General features: G+C 39.6%; 1 protein-coding gene across 1 annotated transcript in view; it reads right to left on the bottom strand.

Moving 5' to 3' along the window:
* CRIM1 (cysteine rich transmembrane BMP regulator 1) overlaps positions 1–19393 on the bottom strand; it is a 189736-nt gene that overhangs the window by 160389 nt on the left and 9954 nt on the right. Inside the window, exon 2 of the mRNA XM_054393879.1 lies at positions 15723–15896. Within this exon, the coding sequence (XP_054249854.1) occupies positions 15723–15896 (174 nt within the window). The remainder of the gene's footprint in view (positions 1–15722; positions 15897–19393) is intronic.

Below are 19393 nucleotides of genomic sequence, written 5' to 3'. Positions count from 1 at the left end.
TTAGCATTCATGCTCTAGCCTACATGTAGAAAGCTACTCACATTACTGGAACATCATTCAGAAGAAGTAAGGAGGTGTTTTCCAATTTCATTTAATTTTACTTCACATTAGTAGTGAAGAGCTCTGTGAAAACTAAACTGTAACCTAAGGAACTTGCAGTGTACAGTAATAAACCACAGCTCCTTACACAAGGACAGTCCTCATACAGGATTGTTTAGTAGAGGTTAGAGGTTAACCAGAGTCCTCATTTATACCTCATTTCAATAAATAGCGTGCTCAGACAGAATGACACAGGAACCCGTGAGCTGTTTTCAGGTAGTATCAATGTATATCACCTCTTTATATGCTGCTAGCTCCTACAGACCTAGTTCAAATAACTTGGTAACATGCTACAAGGTTTTGAAAAATACTAGGGGAACACTTTTCTCAAAAAAAAAGTGATAAAACTGGAATAACTTTATGCAGTAATAATTTAAAAAATTGAGAATACCGTATTTTACATATTGAGACGTACAATAATTTTCTCCTCCCCTTGTTTCTACAACTCTCAAGAGCTGCACCTCAGAGCTGTCCATTAGATGTTATGTGTAGCATGTTTTGTAAGAGATCCAGGCTTATCAGTGAATCAATTCACCTGTTTGTTTATAATGAAGGGAGACCTACTATCCAGGTACAGTCCTCAAGTCAGGATTCAAGTTCTCTGCCCATCCCCAGTTACTTACACATTTTCCCCAAACTCCACTTTGTTGAAATACTCCATTTTTTGTTTAACACCTAACGTCACACCACAAACACCATTAGCAGACTTCTCTTTTAAGCATTTTAATTCTCCAACATTACAAGATATCTAAGGGGAAGGAAAAAAAATTAAAAATAGGCATTTCTTTCTCATTTCATACACGTTTGTTCTTGCTTGGTTCATTTGCTGGTTTCAGCTTCTAGGAAGCATAGGATGAGGAATCCTGCCTTATTCTGCTCTTCTTACTTCTGGAGGCTGCTAGAACCTTGTTAAGGGACAGATCCAGTTAAAGAAGACAGCTAGGCATTTAGATCTCAATAACACTCTAGGAGGTGAGTTTCAGGCTCAAGGTGTTTTCCCTTCTACCTAGTCTGCCTACTTTGCAGGACATCAAAGCTCAGCAGAAGTTACTGAAAGATGGAAGCTGAAAGCAGTGGCTTGCAGAGAGAAGGCTGGTAAGGACAGGATACTTAGTCACAGAATAAAGTGCGTACTTCAACTCTGTGGCTGATCTGGCAATACAAACTACAAAACTTCTGAAAAGCAGCAGCACTGAGACTGCTGTTTTAATTTTCTGTCATGTGTCCCACCCACATAAGGAATACCCACACTGTCCACAAGTTATAACAGTACAATAATTAGAAAATTTTAAATACTTATTTTACATCTTGTTTTTGTATCCATCATTCCAGTATAGTTTCAGCCACAACTTCACTGCACAACCTTTTATTTTAAAGTAATTTTCTTTAGAAATATCTAGATTGGCTCTTTTTAAATTAAGTATTTTTACTCAAGTTGTGAAACCTTGATACTAATACTCTAGCCTGGCTTCTGAAAATGAACAAGATATTAGGAACTGTGGTGGGTTGAAAATCCCCCCCCGCCCAACATTAACTTTGCCAGACTAGCTCAGGTGGAACCAAATGGAACCTGCATTTACAGGCAAACCCACCATCTATAATGAAATGCAATGAATAGGTAGAAATATACAATATTTACAGTATTTACAGACACTTACAATTAACTAACAGCACAAGGACCCCCTCCCCCAGCCAAAGACCAGGGGAGATGCAACATCTTCTCCCTCCCTGTCCCCTTACCCCCCATACAAAAGAACAAGAGAGAAGCAGAGATACTAGACTTAGCCAAAACAATGCAGCCAAGGTCAGTAAAGCCAGTTAGTATCCCCCAGAGCAAAGAAGCAAGAAGAGAGATTGTTTTGGGAACCAAATATTGTCAGAGATATCTCCCCAATGGGATTGTTTAGAATTATCGTTATTTTCCTTTTTACACCCAATAGTGACTTATTTACATTTTACTACTTTCTGCTCAAGATCTGTGAAAAATTTTAAAGGCACAGCCTAAAACTAAAGCAGGAACTTATGTTTCAAACTCTCATACAGCAATTAATACACACTAAAGACCCAAAGAAGGAAGATGAAACATGTTGCTTTTGGCATTACTCTGTTCCCTATTCACTTCTACAAGAAGCCTGCAACGACAATTGAGAAGAAAAAACATCAGACCTACATATTTAAGTATGCCAAAGAGCTGGAAGCCCCAGCTCAGATGGCTAGAATGTCAGGCATTTCCTCTGATGCTGTATGTGACAGCATCTCCTAGCCAGAGGTCAAAAGCAGAACCGAGTTTCCAGATTTGGGGTTGCAGTATTTTTGTTTGTTTTAAATCAAGAAGCTGTTTTTCTTTGCTCTGCTAAAGTTATGCACTCATGCCAAACATGTTTAACATTTAACGTATTACTGCACTCATTTATAGAAGCTGCAATTATGGCACATTTATCTGGGCCACTGTGGAACAAGGAGGCAGCCCTGACAACCGAGGACGCAGAGAAGGCAGAGTTGCTGAATGCCTTCTTTGCTTCAGTCCTTACACCTAAGACTGAACTCCCCTATGTACTCCAGACCCTGGATGAAGGAGAGGAAGCCTGGAGGAGGGAATGCTCCCCACTGGTCAGTGAAGATTGGGTTAAGGATCAGTTACACAAATTGAATATTCACAAGTCCATGGGCCCTGATGAGATGCACTCAAGGGTGCTGAGAGTGCTGGCTGATGTTATCACTCTGCCACTCTCCATTTTTGCCAAATTGTGGCAGACAGGAGAGGTGCCTGAGGACTGAAGAAGAGCCAATGTCACTCCAGTTTTCAAAAAGGGCAAGGAAGAGGTTCCAGGGGAACTATCTACCAGTCAGCCCCACCTCCATCCCTGGAAAAATGGTGGAGCACCTCCTTCTGGAGGGAATCTCAAGCCACTTGGAAGAAAATGAGGTGATCAGGAGTAGTCAGCATGGATTTACCAAGGGGAAAATCATGCCTGACTAATCTGATAGCATTCTATGATGCCGTAACTGAATGGGTAGATTCAGTCTCCCATGACATCCTAGAGAGCAAGCTCAGGAAGGGTGGGATGGAAGAGCAGACAGTGAGGTGGATTAGGAACTGGTTACAAGATAGAGTTCAAAGAGTGGTGATCCATGGTGCTGGGTCCAGCTGGAGAGCTGTAACTAGTGGAGTCCCCCAGGGATCAGTGCTAGGTCTGGTCCTGTTCAACATCTTCATCAATGACATTGATGAGGGGGCAGAGTTCTGCTCAGCAAGTTTGCTGATGACACCAAACTGGGAGGCTTGGCTGATACAGCTGAAGGCTGTGCCGCCATCCAGCGAGACTTGGACAGGCTGGAGAGCTGGGCACAGAGGAACCAAAGGAGGTTCAACAAGGACAAGGGCAGCACAAGTCCTTCATCTGGGGAGGGAATAATAAACTGCACCAGCACAGACTGGGAGGTGATCTGCTGGAGAGCAGCCTTGTGGAGGGACCTGGGAGTCCTGGTGGATAACAAGTCATCCATGGGACAGCAATGTGCCCTTGTGGCCAAGAGGGCCAATGGGATCCTGGGGTGTATTAAGAAGAATGTGTCCAGAAGATCAAGGGAGGTTCTCCTTCCCCTCTACTCTGCCCTTCATCTTGAGTACTGCATTCAGCTTTGGGCTCCCCAGTTTAGGAGGGACAGGGATCTGCTGGAGAAGGTCCAGCAAAGGGCTACAAGGATGATTAGGGGACTAGAGCACATGTCCTATGAGGAGAGGCTAAGGGACCTGGGGCTTTTTAGTCTGGAAAAGAGAAAACTTAGATGGGATTTAATAAATGTTTATAAATATCTGAGGGCTGGGTGTCAGGAGGGAGGGGACAGGCTCTTCTTACTTGCTCCCTGTGATAGGACAAGGAGCAATGGATGTAAACTGCAACACGGGAGGCTCCACCTCACCACAAGGGGAAACTTCTTTACTGTAAGGGTCACAGACCACTGGAACAGGCTCCCCAGAGAGGTTGTGGAGTCTCCTCTGGAGACCTTCAGTGTTCATCTGGATGCGTTCCTCTGTGACCTGAGCTAGATTGTATGGTCCTGCTCTGGCAGGGGGTTGGACTCCATGATCTCTTCTGGTCCCTTCAAACCCCTGACATCCTCTGATCCTGTGACAAGCCATTTAAATTCTAGCACTTCTATGTAGATTGGTTTGCCACTATGACAACTTTATGTCTAGAACAAAGCTGATCATACAAGAAGCACTAACTGTTCTCTTGCTAACTGAAGCTAGGAGTTACAGAAAGGCAGAATTTACATCTTTAACATATCTAGTTCTAAATAAGCAATTTAAAGTATATAATGCAAGTTACTTTATGAATGATGAAGGAAGTTTTCCTCGATTTCAACAGCAAGAATTTAAAAGATATTTTGTATATAAAGTACTTGAGGAAATCTTGAACAGGAAAGAGAACACAGGAATTCAGGAGGGGGTAGAGCTGTTGCTCATCAGCACAAATGCCTTTAGGGTTCGATTTTTTTTTCGGTGGGTTTTGTTTGGTTTTGTTCTGTAAGAAAGTCATTCAACCTTGAGGTAAGTGCTTTACCTATAAAATACCCACCTTCTCCCCAGGTAATGTGTGTAGAAGAATCCTTTACCAGTAAGTAGAAGCACACATGTGCCCAAAATACATTGACAATGAACAGACAGATGCCCCAGTATTTGGGAAGCAGGCTTTTATTTTTAAGCATCCATAGAGGGCACACACATAACACCTATGCTTGGGTCCAGCACATAAGGACACCAGCCAGAATAACATCTCACTGTAGTTTCACTGGGAGAGGTGAAATTGAGTCCTGGAAAGCTTGTTTACAACCAGGTGCTTTTCCATATCTTAAAACATTTGGATTTTTGTTTATATGGCAAGTTGTATCCATGCTAAGATTCTGGAGTATGGTGAGAGATACAACTCTATGGAGTTCTTACATAGCATTCAGCCACATCTAATGCTACTAAATTAATGAGGACTGAGAACCTGGAGAAGAAGTATTAGCAATTCAAAGTCCCCTTTGAAAAATTAAAAATAAATATTCTGCAAAACCCCATGGGAAGATCAATTACTTAGCAAGCTGTCTGAAGATATTTGGAGATGACTTCTAATTGTTTTAACAGTAGTGGTCTTTTCTGAAGGCATATCCCCATTAGAAAAATAATCAGTAAGAATGAAAGGGCAGTTTCTTCAAGAGGTGCCTCCCAGATAAAACTCTGTAAGGTGAATGCTCACTTTACACAGAATGAAACTTTGCCATTGCTAGGAAAGAAAATGGTCATAAACTAAATGTCCTATTCCCAAGGTTGGTGGAAGCAGACAATAGCAATGAGATGAAGGAAAAAGAACAGAAGCAGGCCAAGTCTTCCAATTGAAATGTTTCATATCCACTAAAACAGACTAACCAAGGGAGCAAGTGGTGAGAGTGCTCAATGCACAATCCCATGATAGCCCTATGACAATTATCTGACTTAAAACATCATTTTCCAGATTTGTCTTTGATCCATTTCTGCTGAATGTGGAAGCAAATTAGAGACTCCTTCCTGCAGATCAGCATCACTGCTGGCAGCATTCCTGAATGGAACCTTGGACTGAAAATGAGGGCAGGAGCTCAGCTAGACTCCAAAAGTTTGACCAACAATTAAAACTCCCCTACACTGATAGAAAAACCATCAGTGAGAAGGCATCACAAGTCTCATATTAGGTAAGTTAATGCACAAAATGCCAAATATTACTATGATTTTGTTGGTTTGTTATTTCTCAAAAAAATTTGATAAGGAAATAATATTGGAGTTTATCACATTGGTATCACAATTCCCTTGCAAGTATCAATAATTTTGCTTTCTTACAGGGCCAAAGTTTTACATTTGCAAATTATTCAATAGGGACAACACCTATTACTGCATCAACTGGTAAGTAATTTTGTATATGGGGAGAAAGTAATGTTTATTCTTCTAGCACTAAATACAGAAAAAAAAATGGCTCTCACTTTTGGAATGTTTAATTTGGACTGAGTTAAATTCCCACATCTTGAAAATGGTGCTGTTGAAACAGCCATACAAGTTATCCTGGCTCTACCTAACAGCTGCCAAGGCAAACCACGGTTATTAAGCATCCTATCTACAGCCTGTTCTGAAGTAAAGCTAACAGAAGTTTTCCAGAAACACTGCTCTTTTCTCCTTTCCCCTCCCACCTTTCATCCTCTCTAAGGGATTACCTAACTTTACCACAGTTTCTTTAAAACTCAACTGCTTCACAGGATCTTGCTTTAACTCTAGTCTCCATCCACCCATCCATCTTAGAGAGAAACATTTTGGTGGTAATGCTTCATTCAATTGCATAGACAAGTTAGTCTGATGTTATGAAAGCTGCATGCTAGGGGGAAAAAAACAAACAAACAAAAAAACCTAAACAAACCACAAACCCAACCAAGGATCATCTGGTCCAACCTTTTTAGGTAATAGTAGAGTTTAAATGAAATGGCCCAGCACCCTGTCAAGCTGAGTCTTAAAAGGGTCCAATGTAAGGGAATCTACTACTTCCCTTGGGAGATTACTCCAATGTATAACTGTTCTCATGGTGAAAAATTTTCTTCTGGAGTCCAGTCCAGGATCTCCCTAGGAGTAGCTTGTACCCATTACCCATTGTCTTTTCCATTTGACTCCTTGTAAAAAAGATGTCTCCATCCTCTTGGCAACCACTCTTTATGTACTGGTATATGGTAATAAGGTCTCCCCCCTAAGCCTTCTCTTCTCAAGGCTAAACAAATCTAGTTATCTCAGCCTTTCTTCACACAGCAGGTCTTCCAGTCCTCTCTTATAGCCCTTCTGTGGATACTTTCCTATCTGTCAGCATCTTTTTTTGTGTAGCAGGGACAAAACCTGAATGCAGTACTCCAGGTGTGGTCTGACAAAACCAACAACACTCCACAAAAATAATTCAAGGCCTAATTATTTGCCACTAAAATTGTTCCTCATTATAAAGGTATAACTACTGTATTAAAATGGTCATAATGACCATTATGTCACTGATCCCTATCCCTGGATAGATTGATGCTGGTAGAGATAAGTGTTGGATCAATGCTACAAGACTTGTCCTGTCCTAAAACAGGACCTGTGAGCCAACATACCAAGAGCCACAGGAGCATACCTTCTGCTAGTACACAGCATCAGCCTAATGTTTACACAACATTAGAGACCTTTGTTCAGCTCTCTCCTGTCACATGTAGATAACTTTTGATCCTTAAAATCAGCACTGCATCTGGAAGCATTCTGCTAAACACCACGGGCTCCGTTTTCTGTCTATTCACCAATTTTAAGAGAACATGAAGCCTTCGATAAAATGTGTAACTTGCCACTACTGCTGAATCAGACATACTTCAGTACAGATTACTTGCCACAAGGAAAAGAACATCTGAAAGGCATGGAACTTATGAAAAGTAGAATCTTACCAGTTGTAAGATACTTTCTTTTCCTGTTCAATTCATTGTTTTCCTTCTTGTACAGAGGCTCCAGCAACAGTAAGCTATATAGCATTCCATTTCAGATTAATTCAGGCAAGTATTTGAAACAGAAAAAGGCATGAAGAATTCTTTGTCTCTAGGAGGATGCATTTTTCACACAGTACTGCCCCAAGGCCTACAGTTAAGGTTACATTTCTATCTACAGCAATCTCAGAAACTGCAAGGTTGAAAGAAAAGTGTCACTAATTGAAGATCCAATACACTCTCCATAAGCACTATATACACAAGACATTTGGATATAGAAGACAAGGGTTACAACAGTAAGTACTTTCTGTAATGCTTACAATTCTAGAGGCTTTTTTTAACCAGCTGTTCAATTTTGGGTTACAGAATCAGAGAATGTATCTGGTTGGAAGAGACCTCGAAGATCATCAGTCCAGTATCTGGCCCAGTATCGAAAGGCCAACACTAAACCATGTCAATCTTCCCTCCAAACAGGCAATGGAGTTTTTTTTCCTTATTAATACAAACACCATTATTCATAATCTAATTAAGCCTCAAATTAGATATCCAGCCACATCAATACAGAAACATGAAAGTATTTTTTCCCTTTTGATAGCTCTGAAACTTCTGCAGGGTTTTCCTACTGTTAGCTTGAAATTCTGTGGCACAGATGTTCTTTATATAACAACCTTTCTTAAAAATAGGACATGAAGTCAATACATTAGAAAAAGATCATACTTCTTTGATCAAGGAACAGTTCTCTGGGGAGCTGAAGTAAGAAAAGTGACATGTCCTGCAAATGTAACACTACTTTGTTATGCTCTGAAGGCAACTGCATTGCCAGAGGTGACACTGTCACAAACCCCTCTCAATTAAAGAGTGAGTTCTCTTCCTTTTCAGTAAGCTTCTTTGTGTATTCAAGTTCATGTCAATATTCCTAATCAGCATTATTTTGACATCAAACATTTCTTTCCTTCTGTACCAATGTAGTCAGAAATAAAAACCCCAAAGCTATATTGCTATTCCCCTCCGTATTTTATGCAGAATTTTGCCTTCAGATGCAGTTGTTTGGCTCTTGGAAGCCCACTGTAGGGTAAAATCTGGACTTTTGCAACAATCACATTCTTAACTACAAATACGTATTGACTCAAAGTTCAGTTATTTGAGTAAAAACGTACATTAATTTTTAGGTCAGAGGAGTGGAAAGCATACCAGGTTAATCGTGTTTAGATGTATTGCACTCCCCTTCTTTTTTGACAATTCAACATAAAGCTGGATTTATTCTATTCTAGTTCTTTTGACATAGCTACAGCCATTAAGACCACAAGTGAAGTTCGACACAAAAATCATACTTCACCACCAAACAAACATTCAGAATAAAATTACCTTCTCATATTTGTTATTCCAGGACTGGTCTAGCTGGTCTAGCAACATTTGCCAGCATAAAGTTATTCAGTTACATGTAAAAAATAATGGAATGCAAGCAGTATGTTGCAATAAACCAGCTTAGAATATACCAATGACTTAAAAGGCCTTTTCCTTTCACCTATGAAGGACAGCAGTGAATAGCTTGGAAAGGTGCAAGCTAGATAACCAAGAAACAACTCTTAAATAACAGCTTGGTAACTTAGTAGCAGCAGGGTTTACATGCAGAGAGAAACAGAAGAGAAGGGTGTTCCTTTACCTCAAGTATTAATCCCATCTTTAATCAAGAAAAGGTACAAATTTTCTTTCACATATACTCTGAATATCAAGACTGGGCTTAACTTTCACATAGAAAATGCTTATGGTTTTGGCAAACTAAAGTGAGAAAACTTGATTGGTTTCTCCTCTTAAGAGACCTACCTTGAGAGAACTTAAGGCTGGTGACACTTAGGCTCTCCACAGTACTTAAGAACGTCTTTCTTTATCACACAAGCACCTGGCGTTATCAAAACAAACACTGCTGCCAAATTACTTTAAAACAGCCAAATGGTACTGGGAAGTTTCACATCATTGAAACAATCTGCAGACTGAAGTTTTGTAAAGATTTTCTAATAAATATAGTTGAAGGTATCCCAAACTGAAATACATCCCACCAAGTGAGAGACTGGATGCCTCAGATGCACAACTTTCCTTTCATCTCCCAGAGGGAAGAGGAGATGCTGTTATAGCAGGGAATATTTTTAAAGGGGCAAGTTATTCCAAAGATCTGTGGCTGTCTTTTGAAAGGAGAAAGGCAGCATGGCATGCCACCTTCCTACAGGCAGCTCACAATAGCACAAATTCTGACCCACTCTGGTGAAGGAGGAAGAGAGGCAGGCTTAAGAACATTCTTAGGTTCCTGTTCATTAAAGCTTTGCTGGACTATCTAAACTACTGCCAGAGTGTAACAGAGAGGGAGAGAAAGAAGATCCCAGAACTGGAGTAGTTTTTGAAGCTACTGAGATTAGGTCTCTTCACATACAGATTTCCTAGTGACTCTTCCTATGTGCTAGGAAAAATCTTGTGTCGTAGCAGTTCAGTTATCTCAAATTCTCAATTCTACCTACTGACACCCTACTACGTATTTTGATGGGAAAACACACAAAAAGCCAAAATGAGCCAACAATTACTTCCTCTTTTACTTCCCTCACCTTCAATCCTGTGTGTCTCACAAAGTCTGTTGAACTGGTTCTTCTGTACCATCATGAGCACAAGAACACACGGATGAGCTTATTAGGCTTCTTTCTGCTTGTTACCGTGGCTCAGCAAACAGAGGGCACCTCATCGCTTTTCACCCTCTGGCCCTATTTTCCACAGTCCATTCCAGCAATCCAAGTTCAACGAAGCTGTCATCATTAGCAATCTCCTGAATAGAAACAAGCTTCCGAAGCTCAAGAACACAGGATTTCCTGAACGGTATCAGAGCAGGCACTCATCAAGACAATAAGCGAAACCAAAAGCATTTTTAACAACAACAAAACATCACTGGAATTTTTTATTATTCAAGTATGTGATAGTTTTTCCAGATAGTTTCTTTCTAGCCCCAAACGTGCATTTCCTCATAAGATGGTTTATGACCTCTGTGTAACCCTTCTATATGAGAAGTCAGTCCATGTAGAAAAGCAGGCATTTTAAGCCTAGTAATGGAGTTGGGAAACCTCTGAAGAATAAATGTGCTTTATGACGTATAATGCTCCATTCAAGTACTGAGCCTTCAAAATTTTGTAGTATGTCTACACAAAGATTAGTCAAAGTTAGCTACCAAGTTCTATGACAAAACCAATTCTTTCAAACTTATCAAATCCTACTATTTCCTAGGAAAACAAAGGCATGGGATAGGGGTGACAACTGCCTCCAGTAGCTACACTGAAACTCTACATTAGCTTCTCAATACGTTCTTGCAAGTCACAGAATCATAGAATGGTTTGGGTTGGAAGGGACCTTAAAGATCATCACCTTCCAGCAGATTAGATTGCTCAAAGTCTTACCCAACCTGACCTTGAGCTTCTCTGTGCAACATGTTCCAGTGTCTCACAACTCTCACAGTGACAAACTTCTTTACACATAACCTAAATCTACCCACTTTTCATTTAAAGCCACTAGCCCTCATTCTACCACTACAAGCCCTTGTAAAAAATCCTTCTCCAGCTTTCCCATAGGCCCCTTTCAGGTACTGGAAGGCTGTTAAAAGGTGTCTGTGGAGCCTACTCTTCTCCAGGCTGAACCACCTCAACTCAATCAGCCTTTATTCATAGCAAAGGTGCTCCATCCCCGTGGTCATCTTTGTGCCCCATCTCACATCAGGGGCCCCAGAGATGAATGCAGTACTTCAGGTGGGGTCTTACAATAGCAGAATGGAGAGGCAGAATCACCTGCCTCAACCTGCTGGTCACGCTCCTTTTAACATAGCTCAGGATACAGTTGACTTTCTAGGCTGCAAGTGCACACTGCCAGCTTGCACTGACTTTCTCATAAACCAACAATCTCAAGACCTCCTCCTCAGGGCTGCTCTCAATTCATTCTCCACACAGCCTGGATGATACAGGCCTGCCAAGGGCCCTCTGGATGAAATCTCTTCTTTCCAGTGTGTCAACTGCACCACACAGCTTAATGTCATTGACAACCTTGCTGAGGGTGCACTCAATTCCACTGTCCATGTTGCAAAGAAAGATGTTAAAAAACAGATATGAGCACCCGTACAGAAGCAACATACATTTGAGTAGCAATTATAACAGACTCTCCTCATTATAAACTGCAATTCAGGGCAAAGAAAGACTTCAGCAGACAAAATAAAGAGCACGGCTTTCAGGCCCTGTCATTGGCACCTAAACAGCATGATGCTAGCACCCATGCAGCCCGGTTTTCAGACACAAATATAGACAAAGTTGTTGTACTTGCCTTATGTGGTTTAAGTGAACTTGGGTGCAAACAGGATGAAATAGGTAGACAAAGATAGCAAGAAAAGAAGGCAGGGAAAGATAAAGGTAGAATGAAATACAAGAAGCCCAGGAAGGCAAGCACAAATAAGCTGACACAGAAAGAAAAAAATCCTGTATGAAGCTAAAGAGAAAACTTCAGTTTAGCTGAGTGAGCAAGCTAGAACTGACATCAAGACGAAAAGGAAAGACCACACACTGCCCAAAAAGCTTAAGTACAAGACAAACTAGACAAAAAAAGGAAGATAGCTAGAAGGCACTTGAGAGGGAAGGTGAAAGCACAAAAAGACAAGAAACCAAAACTACATGCAGAAGCCTTCAGCTATTAGCACATATAGACTGAGATCTGGAAATGGGACTCCAGACTTCCACTCACCACTTGTTACTTGCCAGGCTGTATTTATGGAACAGATTCCACATCTGCAGGCAAAGGTAGTTTTTAGTAAGCCATACAGGTTGACAGAGCTGGCAACTACAGCTGATGCTATGCATTAGCACCAACATTCCTGGGCATAGACCTTATATACACTTGGTATGGTTGGGGCAGCCTATCTGCACCCTTCTTTCTTTCAAGGAAACAACAAAACTGCAAAATAAAAAAAAAAATTCTTAAAAAGTAAGAAAAGCCACAGAACTCATTTTAAGCAGAACAAGTAAACCACACTGATCCAGCACCATGTGTCTTTGCAGTAGCCTTGCCTCAACTGCCTAGGATACTGAAAGATGGGTCCTCACTTAAACGAATTTATATAGCCCAAGATAACCTGTCATACCTATTCAACTTCAATGAAATTCCTTGAGCCAGAATTTCTCTAGATGTCATTGTAAAATGATTTTCTAGGTCCTACTCTATCAAATATTCTGTAAAGTTACAAATTTATTTTAGCTGCGTTTAAGTACTACCCAAAAATAGTTCACTTAATAGGACCTTCCCAATTACCTCCATGATTAGAGGAAAGCTCCCTGACCTGTTTTCCCCTCAAAGGATGGGGTTAAGTATCTTCTCTTGCTTCAGCTGTATTATGGAAATTCATCAACATACGAACACAACACAAACATAACGAATATAAAAAAGTGACACATTAATGAACAAGAGAAAACATTTTCAATTGCTTAGTAAATATTCTTGAAGTAGAATGGAAATAGATGTTTATATAGTACTTTTCTTTAAGATTTCTTCAGAAACTGACTATGGTGTAGCCATCATTTAGGTGCTCAATTTATGTCTTTTTAATCACACTGTATATTTAATTATCCATATCAAGTGTGGTCAGGAGGGGGAAGCTAGGCTATTCTCTCTCAGTCTCACTTTCCATAGCTGCAGATTCTATTAAAGATTCAAATCAGTTTTAAATCTTCCTGCTATTATCTTTAATAGACAAGGCAAAAAAGTGGAATTAGATATCAGTACTTTGGATTTTAGGAAAATATTATACATATTTAACAGATCTTATGAATTATCTCCTTTTACATAATGATACAGTTTAACACTTAGCTTGCCTTAAAGAATCTGAAAGATTTATCCATTTGAACATGCATACTGCTTAAGCCATGTTTCAGGTAGACTTTCCAAACAGATGAATTCCACTTTCTGTGTATAAGCTTTTAAAGCCTGAAATACTCAAACAGCAAATACTGGCTCCAGACACACCAAAGTGGCTACCCCGTTCTACCTAAGAGACTTGGCTTGCTTACTGAGCAGGAATGTGGCAAGCACTAAGGAAAGAAGTTATTCTTTTCCATTAGCTTAGGTACAGGATGAAACATTAGTTTGGCTTTAGAGCACCAAAACAAGAAGTAATGCATTTAAAGAAACAACCTCCATAAGCAGTTGAATTTCCAGTTCTGGCAATAAAGAGGGAACAAGCATTTACACAGTATAAAATACAGTAAACAGATTGGACTGACTACAGCTGTCAAATGCAGCAAATCAACGTTATGCTATGACTTTCTGCCTTTCTGTTGGGAAATACGGATAGATTTAACTTCAAGCATTTGACAGCGAGACGCAAAGGCAAATTCACAGTCTTTTGAGTAAAAACTGGACTATTCTATCTCTCAAGTTATAACTGTCAGACTTTGTATTTAAAGCTACTGTTGTTTCATCACTTGCATTAACTACCCTTCCTACCTGTGAAAGGCGGGGATAAAAAACAACTATCACCCTATATTCTGAGGTTTTAGAAGGAAATCCTTCCCACTACCCAAAAACCACAAGCAACAACAAAAAAAAAAAAACAAGGAAACAAATGTCACACTTCTAAAAGTCCAACTGCACCACTGCTGTCATATTAGACAGTTTACATGTAGAATACTGTTACCTCACAGCTAAGCTTAAAAGGCTATTAGCTTTAAAATGGGAATTTAGATGAAACGTGAGGTTGCCAAAGGCAAGCTACTCGATCTGCTTTAGCTATGCCATTCCACAGACTAAGTCCATTTCCTCCAACTCTGAAAAAAAAAAAAAGGCATCCCACAGCATATTTCCTTAGCAAGTTGAATATATGATGAATTGTGATGCCAAAAGAGTCCTGATGAATTACTACAGACTTAGTCATACATTCACAAATTAAAAAATTAGTGACAAGTAAAGTTACTTAAGAATCCATGTATGTTACTGCCCACTACTACAGCAACAAACAAGAAAAGCCACAGGTTATGACTCCCTCTTCCTAGAACTAAAACAAACCACAAAACACCCACCTGAAGCTCTTGTACACCCTTAGTGACCAACATCATGACTGATAGCGAATGTTTCCATCCGCTGCATTTTTCTCACAAGAGCTCCCTGTTTTAAGACTGTAGCTCAGAACAGAAATTTCTCTTAGCAAAAAGAATGCAAGAGATGTCATCTGATCACACTTAAAGATATTAACTTTAAATATGGTTAGTAGCCCTAGAATTACATTTACTTTTGTATCATGACTTTAAATACTGATTTAAAGTAGACCAACTAAGCAGGTTCATACCACTTTTGCACATTCCTGTACACTTTAGAAAATAAATGATTACAGCACCATAGAAAGAGCCTGAGAACAAACTTTTGACAGATGTTCAAAGCCCTAGAAATAAACCATGGAAATTTAACTGCAACTGGATACATCTGAGTCAATTCATTTCTAGTTCAGCCATAGGAAACAACTAAAACCCCAAACAAAACAAAATCAACAGGAACAAACAAAACCCAAACAAACAAAACATCAGGTATGTGTGCAGATGCATAAACATGTGGTCTAATGCAAGTCTAATCAAAGCAACATGGAAACTGAAAAATACAGGCATTAAAGTAACATTACATTATATAAAAAAGAAAAAGCAACTCATTCAATCACACAAGAAAAACTACAAATACGATCAACAACTACTCCTTTTGCTATGCCTTTGCTATTAAAATCTGTTTATTCATGGTTCAGTCACATCAATACGTTTAAGGATTTTTCCACAATGCTTTACAGCTAAAGATACACAAAGGTAGCTACCATAAACAGAAATTCAGTCTTAAAATCTGCAAACACATGAAGCACAAAGAATCAGTTTCCTCCATTCTTAAACCTACATATTTGGAAAGCCAAGCCTACTGAACTCCTATCTTCCTTTAAAGCATACAACTGTCTTCTGAAGACAAGTAAAAGATCATAGGTACCTGAAACTACCCAAGTCAGCCCAAGACATATTAAACTACCCCTAGCTTTTCATCAAATGCACAGAAAAATTACTAACTCTGAATTACTGAAGACAAGTGCTTACCTTCAATCCTTTTTAAGGCCGACAGGCAAGTATCCCGGCTTGGAAATTCAAATGGATTATTACAGGTCCGAATGGTGTCACATTCACATTTCCCGTTGATTATGTTACAACCTGTTATAAGGTTTTCATTGCATGGTTCAAATCCAAGAAGCTGATCATCATCCCAGTTTTCATCTAAAATAAACAAATAAACTCACTCACTATTGGATTTCAGCTGCAGTATATAAATTCAGCTGCTCTGGAGATGGCTGTAACTTACTTCAACATCGTGCTAAACACAAGGTAACAGGTTTTTAAAAACAGATTTATCTGAACTGTGGGATTTGCCAAATATCAGGGTTTGCAGCTGTTTTATTACCCATTTTTGCTACAGCTACTAGCACTGTTTATTGCCATCAGTATGGAAATCTAAGTCATCTCAGGGAAATGCATAGCCGTAGTACAAATGAATGCTATTCTACCTGAAACAAATGAAACTTAAGTATCTGCAAAAGTTATCACATATTAGAATGTTGGACAGAATATGTGGCTGTTATAGCAGTCAATTTTGAGTCAGAAAGAGAGCATTTTTAAATCTGATTAAAAATGTCACAAAAAGTTCTGAGTAGAGTGAATTCTATTACAAAAATTCTGCAGGATGCCAGGCTTCCAATTCTGTATTATGACCAAAAATGAGCTTTCCATTACCACCCATACTCTAAAACTGCTCAAGCACATCACGTTCCTTGCTGCCAAGGGGCAGGAAGATAGTTGAGCCAGAACCAGTCTCCCTGGTCCTTTTGAATCAGTCCTGTCAAATGATTTTGATCCTTTTGAATCAGCCTTGTCATGATTCTATACTAAGTGTAACTGATATTCCCGCTGTAAAACTGCCCATTCTCCTTTTAGAAGGAGGCTACATGCAACCAGATTTTTTTTCTCTCTAAGAAGTGATAAATCCAGTCAATTCCGAGTTCCTCAAGAATACCAGTCCTCCTAAAATAATCTCTTAGCTTCCTTAGATCAAATATGCATACAGCAATGTCCCACCAATACAGGATACATGCTTTTTATGCAAAATTGAAGAAAATAAACTCAACATTAGATATTCTTTGCTATAAAGTGCCAGATGATTTTCCAACCTTGTCTGTCAACCAAAATAGGTAGTAAAAAATCTAGTCACTGACTTCTAGTAATGACAAAAGGAATAAATACCTGGTTTCAATCTTTACATACTTATATTGCACAGCAGCTTTCACACCATAACCCCTAGCCATTCACCCCAATGTTATACACTATCAACAAACAAGTTTCCAACACAGACTCTGCCAAGAAACACTTCAAAAAAGTTAAGGCATCTTCCAGTCATGAAAAGTGGGGTTTTTCCCACTGCTGTTTGGGTTAGTAGAAGCTGTCCTCCAGTAGAAGGCTGCAGCCAAATACAAATTGTCACTCATCAGTCTGACACTCAAAAAATCTAAAAACTGATGGTAGGTAACAGTATATACACACACACATACTGAGGCTGACACGTAAGTACTGTCCAATCACAGAAACCTGCAGAATACCCACTAGCCTGTAGTTTTTTCCTGTTTGGGGAAAACCAGCCAACATCTGGAAAGACCTGTTTGCCAGTTAAGTACTGCACATGACCTACAGAAAGTGTGACAGCCATAGGTATGTTTCTGCCTGTAAGACCAACTGCTTGGTTTCTGTTGTAAGCCAAAGTACCCTGCTGACACAAAAAAAAGCACTAAAACAACCAAGTTTTAGACATAAGGAAGGGAACTTTCATGGGAACCTCACAATGCTTCTACTCCATAAAAACAAAGGAAAATTAGTCATTAACTGCAGGAACTAATTTCTCTTACTTTGTTTTGCTTGTTGTTTTTTTCTTTTTGGTTTAGATTTTTCAGTCGGTTGGGTTTTTTCAGTCAATGTGTTTTCCCACACAGCAACTTCCATTAGTAAGTCAAAGGAAGCACAGATATTCCTGAAGAGAAACTATTAAAATTTTTTCAAGAGAAAATGCCACTTCAGTAATACTTGGGACACTTTCATCAAGAGAAGGCCATGCATGCAAAGGGAGGAGGAAAAAAAAAATAAATAAAAAAACTCATGAGAATTTGAAGAACAATAAAACATCCTGTTTTTGAGAAGCCGGAATACAGTCTGGACAATTTGTATTTTACAAATCACAGCAGTAGTCCACATAATGATAAGAACAAGAGAGGCAATAGCTATGCACCAAGACTTCGTGTTTCACATTCTGTAACCACAGGGACCACAGTTTCATGCAGATTGCTTTAACGGTCTTAAGAAAACATTTCTAATTACTCCTTGTTTCTGACATACAGGCCCTCCTTCCTTACTATTATGTGCAGGCCAGAAGCTTCATTTGTCCCAGAGGCTGCAGACCCGGTGAGACAGCACAACATTGCCTCCAGTATCCTAGACATGCTCTGCCCACCTGCCTCCTGAAACCAGTGCTGTGCAGACAGGTGGTTATGCAGATGATGATGACAGAACACCTGCTTTTCCAGTACACCAGTTCAGACCATTTGTGACCTTTTGCTCTGGGGTATTTCAGCACTGTATCTTTTCAAGGCTGACGCAGGTCAGAAGTATCCCTGTTACACCCCATTTGAGCTGATACCCACCTGGCTTGGAAAGCAGAATACCTCAATGCACCACACACAATATCATCCAATTCCCAGGACAGATTAGTATTTGATATCTCACCTGCTACCTCTCATGACTTCTCAGATGGGAGTGGAAAAGGAAGTACACAGGAAGTGCATGGTGCACCCTCCAGGATTTGGTGTCCCATGCCTCAAAATGCTCAGCAGCCGTTAGGAGGATGGAAGAGAAGATAAATACCTCAGTAATACTTGAAGACTATACAGCTAACATGCTGAATCTTGAAGCAATATTTTTCGTTACTCAGAGTGAATACAAAATAAGTCACATTCAGACAGGATGAAAGCAATCCCAGTTTTAGCCTGGACTTTTTTTTTTTTTTTTACAAGACTGCTTTACGCAATTTCATTAAGAAACAAGACTTCCATAAATGATGAAGAAAACATAACAAGAAAAGAGATTATTTTAGTTTAGTAAATCACTGCAAAGTCTAGCATGTTCTTTCAGGCAGACCTAGGACTTTTTTCTAGTTGATTTCGTCCATTTACTATCAGAAGTCAAAAGGTCCTGTTAAATGAATACTTGTTCAGCACTTAAAACTCTCAGAAGTCACATCAGTATAGGCAGAAGACGAATCCTTGGAATGAAAGATACCACTTTCATGAAAGCACTTGCATGAGCTTAAAGGATGAATCCAGCGCGTCACTGATTCAAGCTTTAGTTAGTTGACACAAAGGCATCTAGTGCTCTGATTGAGGCAGATAAATGGTGGTCCAGGACAGCATGCCTACTCATTTAGAGGTCAACAATATGTCAACCGATAACGGAAACATATGTTGAACAAAGTTTAGGCTCTATCAACCTAGCCTCTATTATTCTCCAAATCATCATGTTCCATGGATTATCCCAAAACACAAACTTGTCCACACCAGCATTTTGGAGATCAGACAGTTCATAAACAATTCTGGACTGTAATACAAACGTTTTCCTGCATGCTCTGTTTGACCTCCTCTATGGCTTTCTTTTCAAGAGTGCTTTTTTATGTGTACTTT

Source organism: Indicator indicator, chromosome 2 (genome assembly GCF_027791375.1).
Source record: "Indicator indicator isolate 239-I01 chromosome 2, UM_Iind_1.1, whole genome shotgun sequence".
Lineage (NCBI taxonomy): Eukaryota > Metazoa > Chordata > Aves > Piciformes > Indicatoridae > Indicator > Indicator indicator.
Note: the sequence above shows the minus strand (reverse complement) of the source record. Positions and strands in the feature narration are given on the sequence as shown.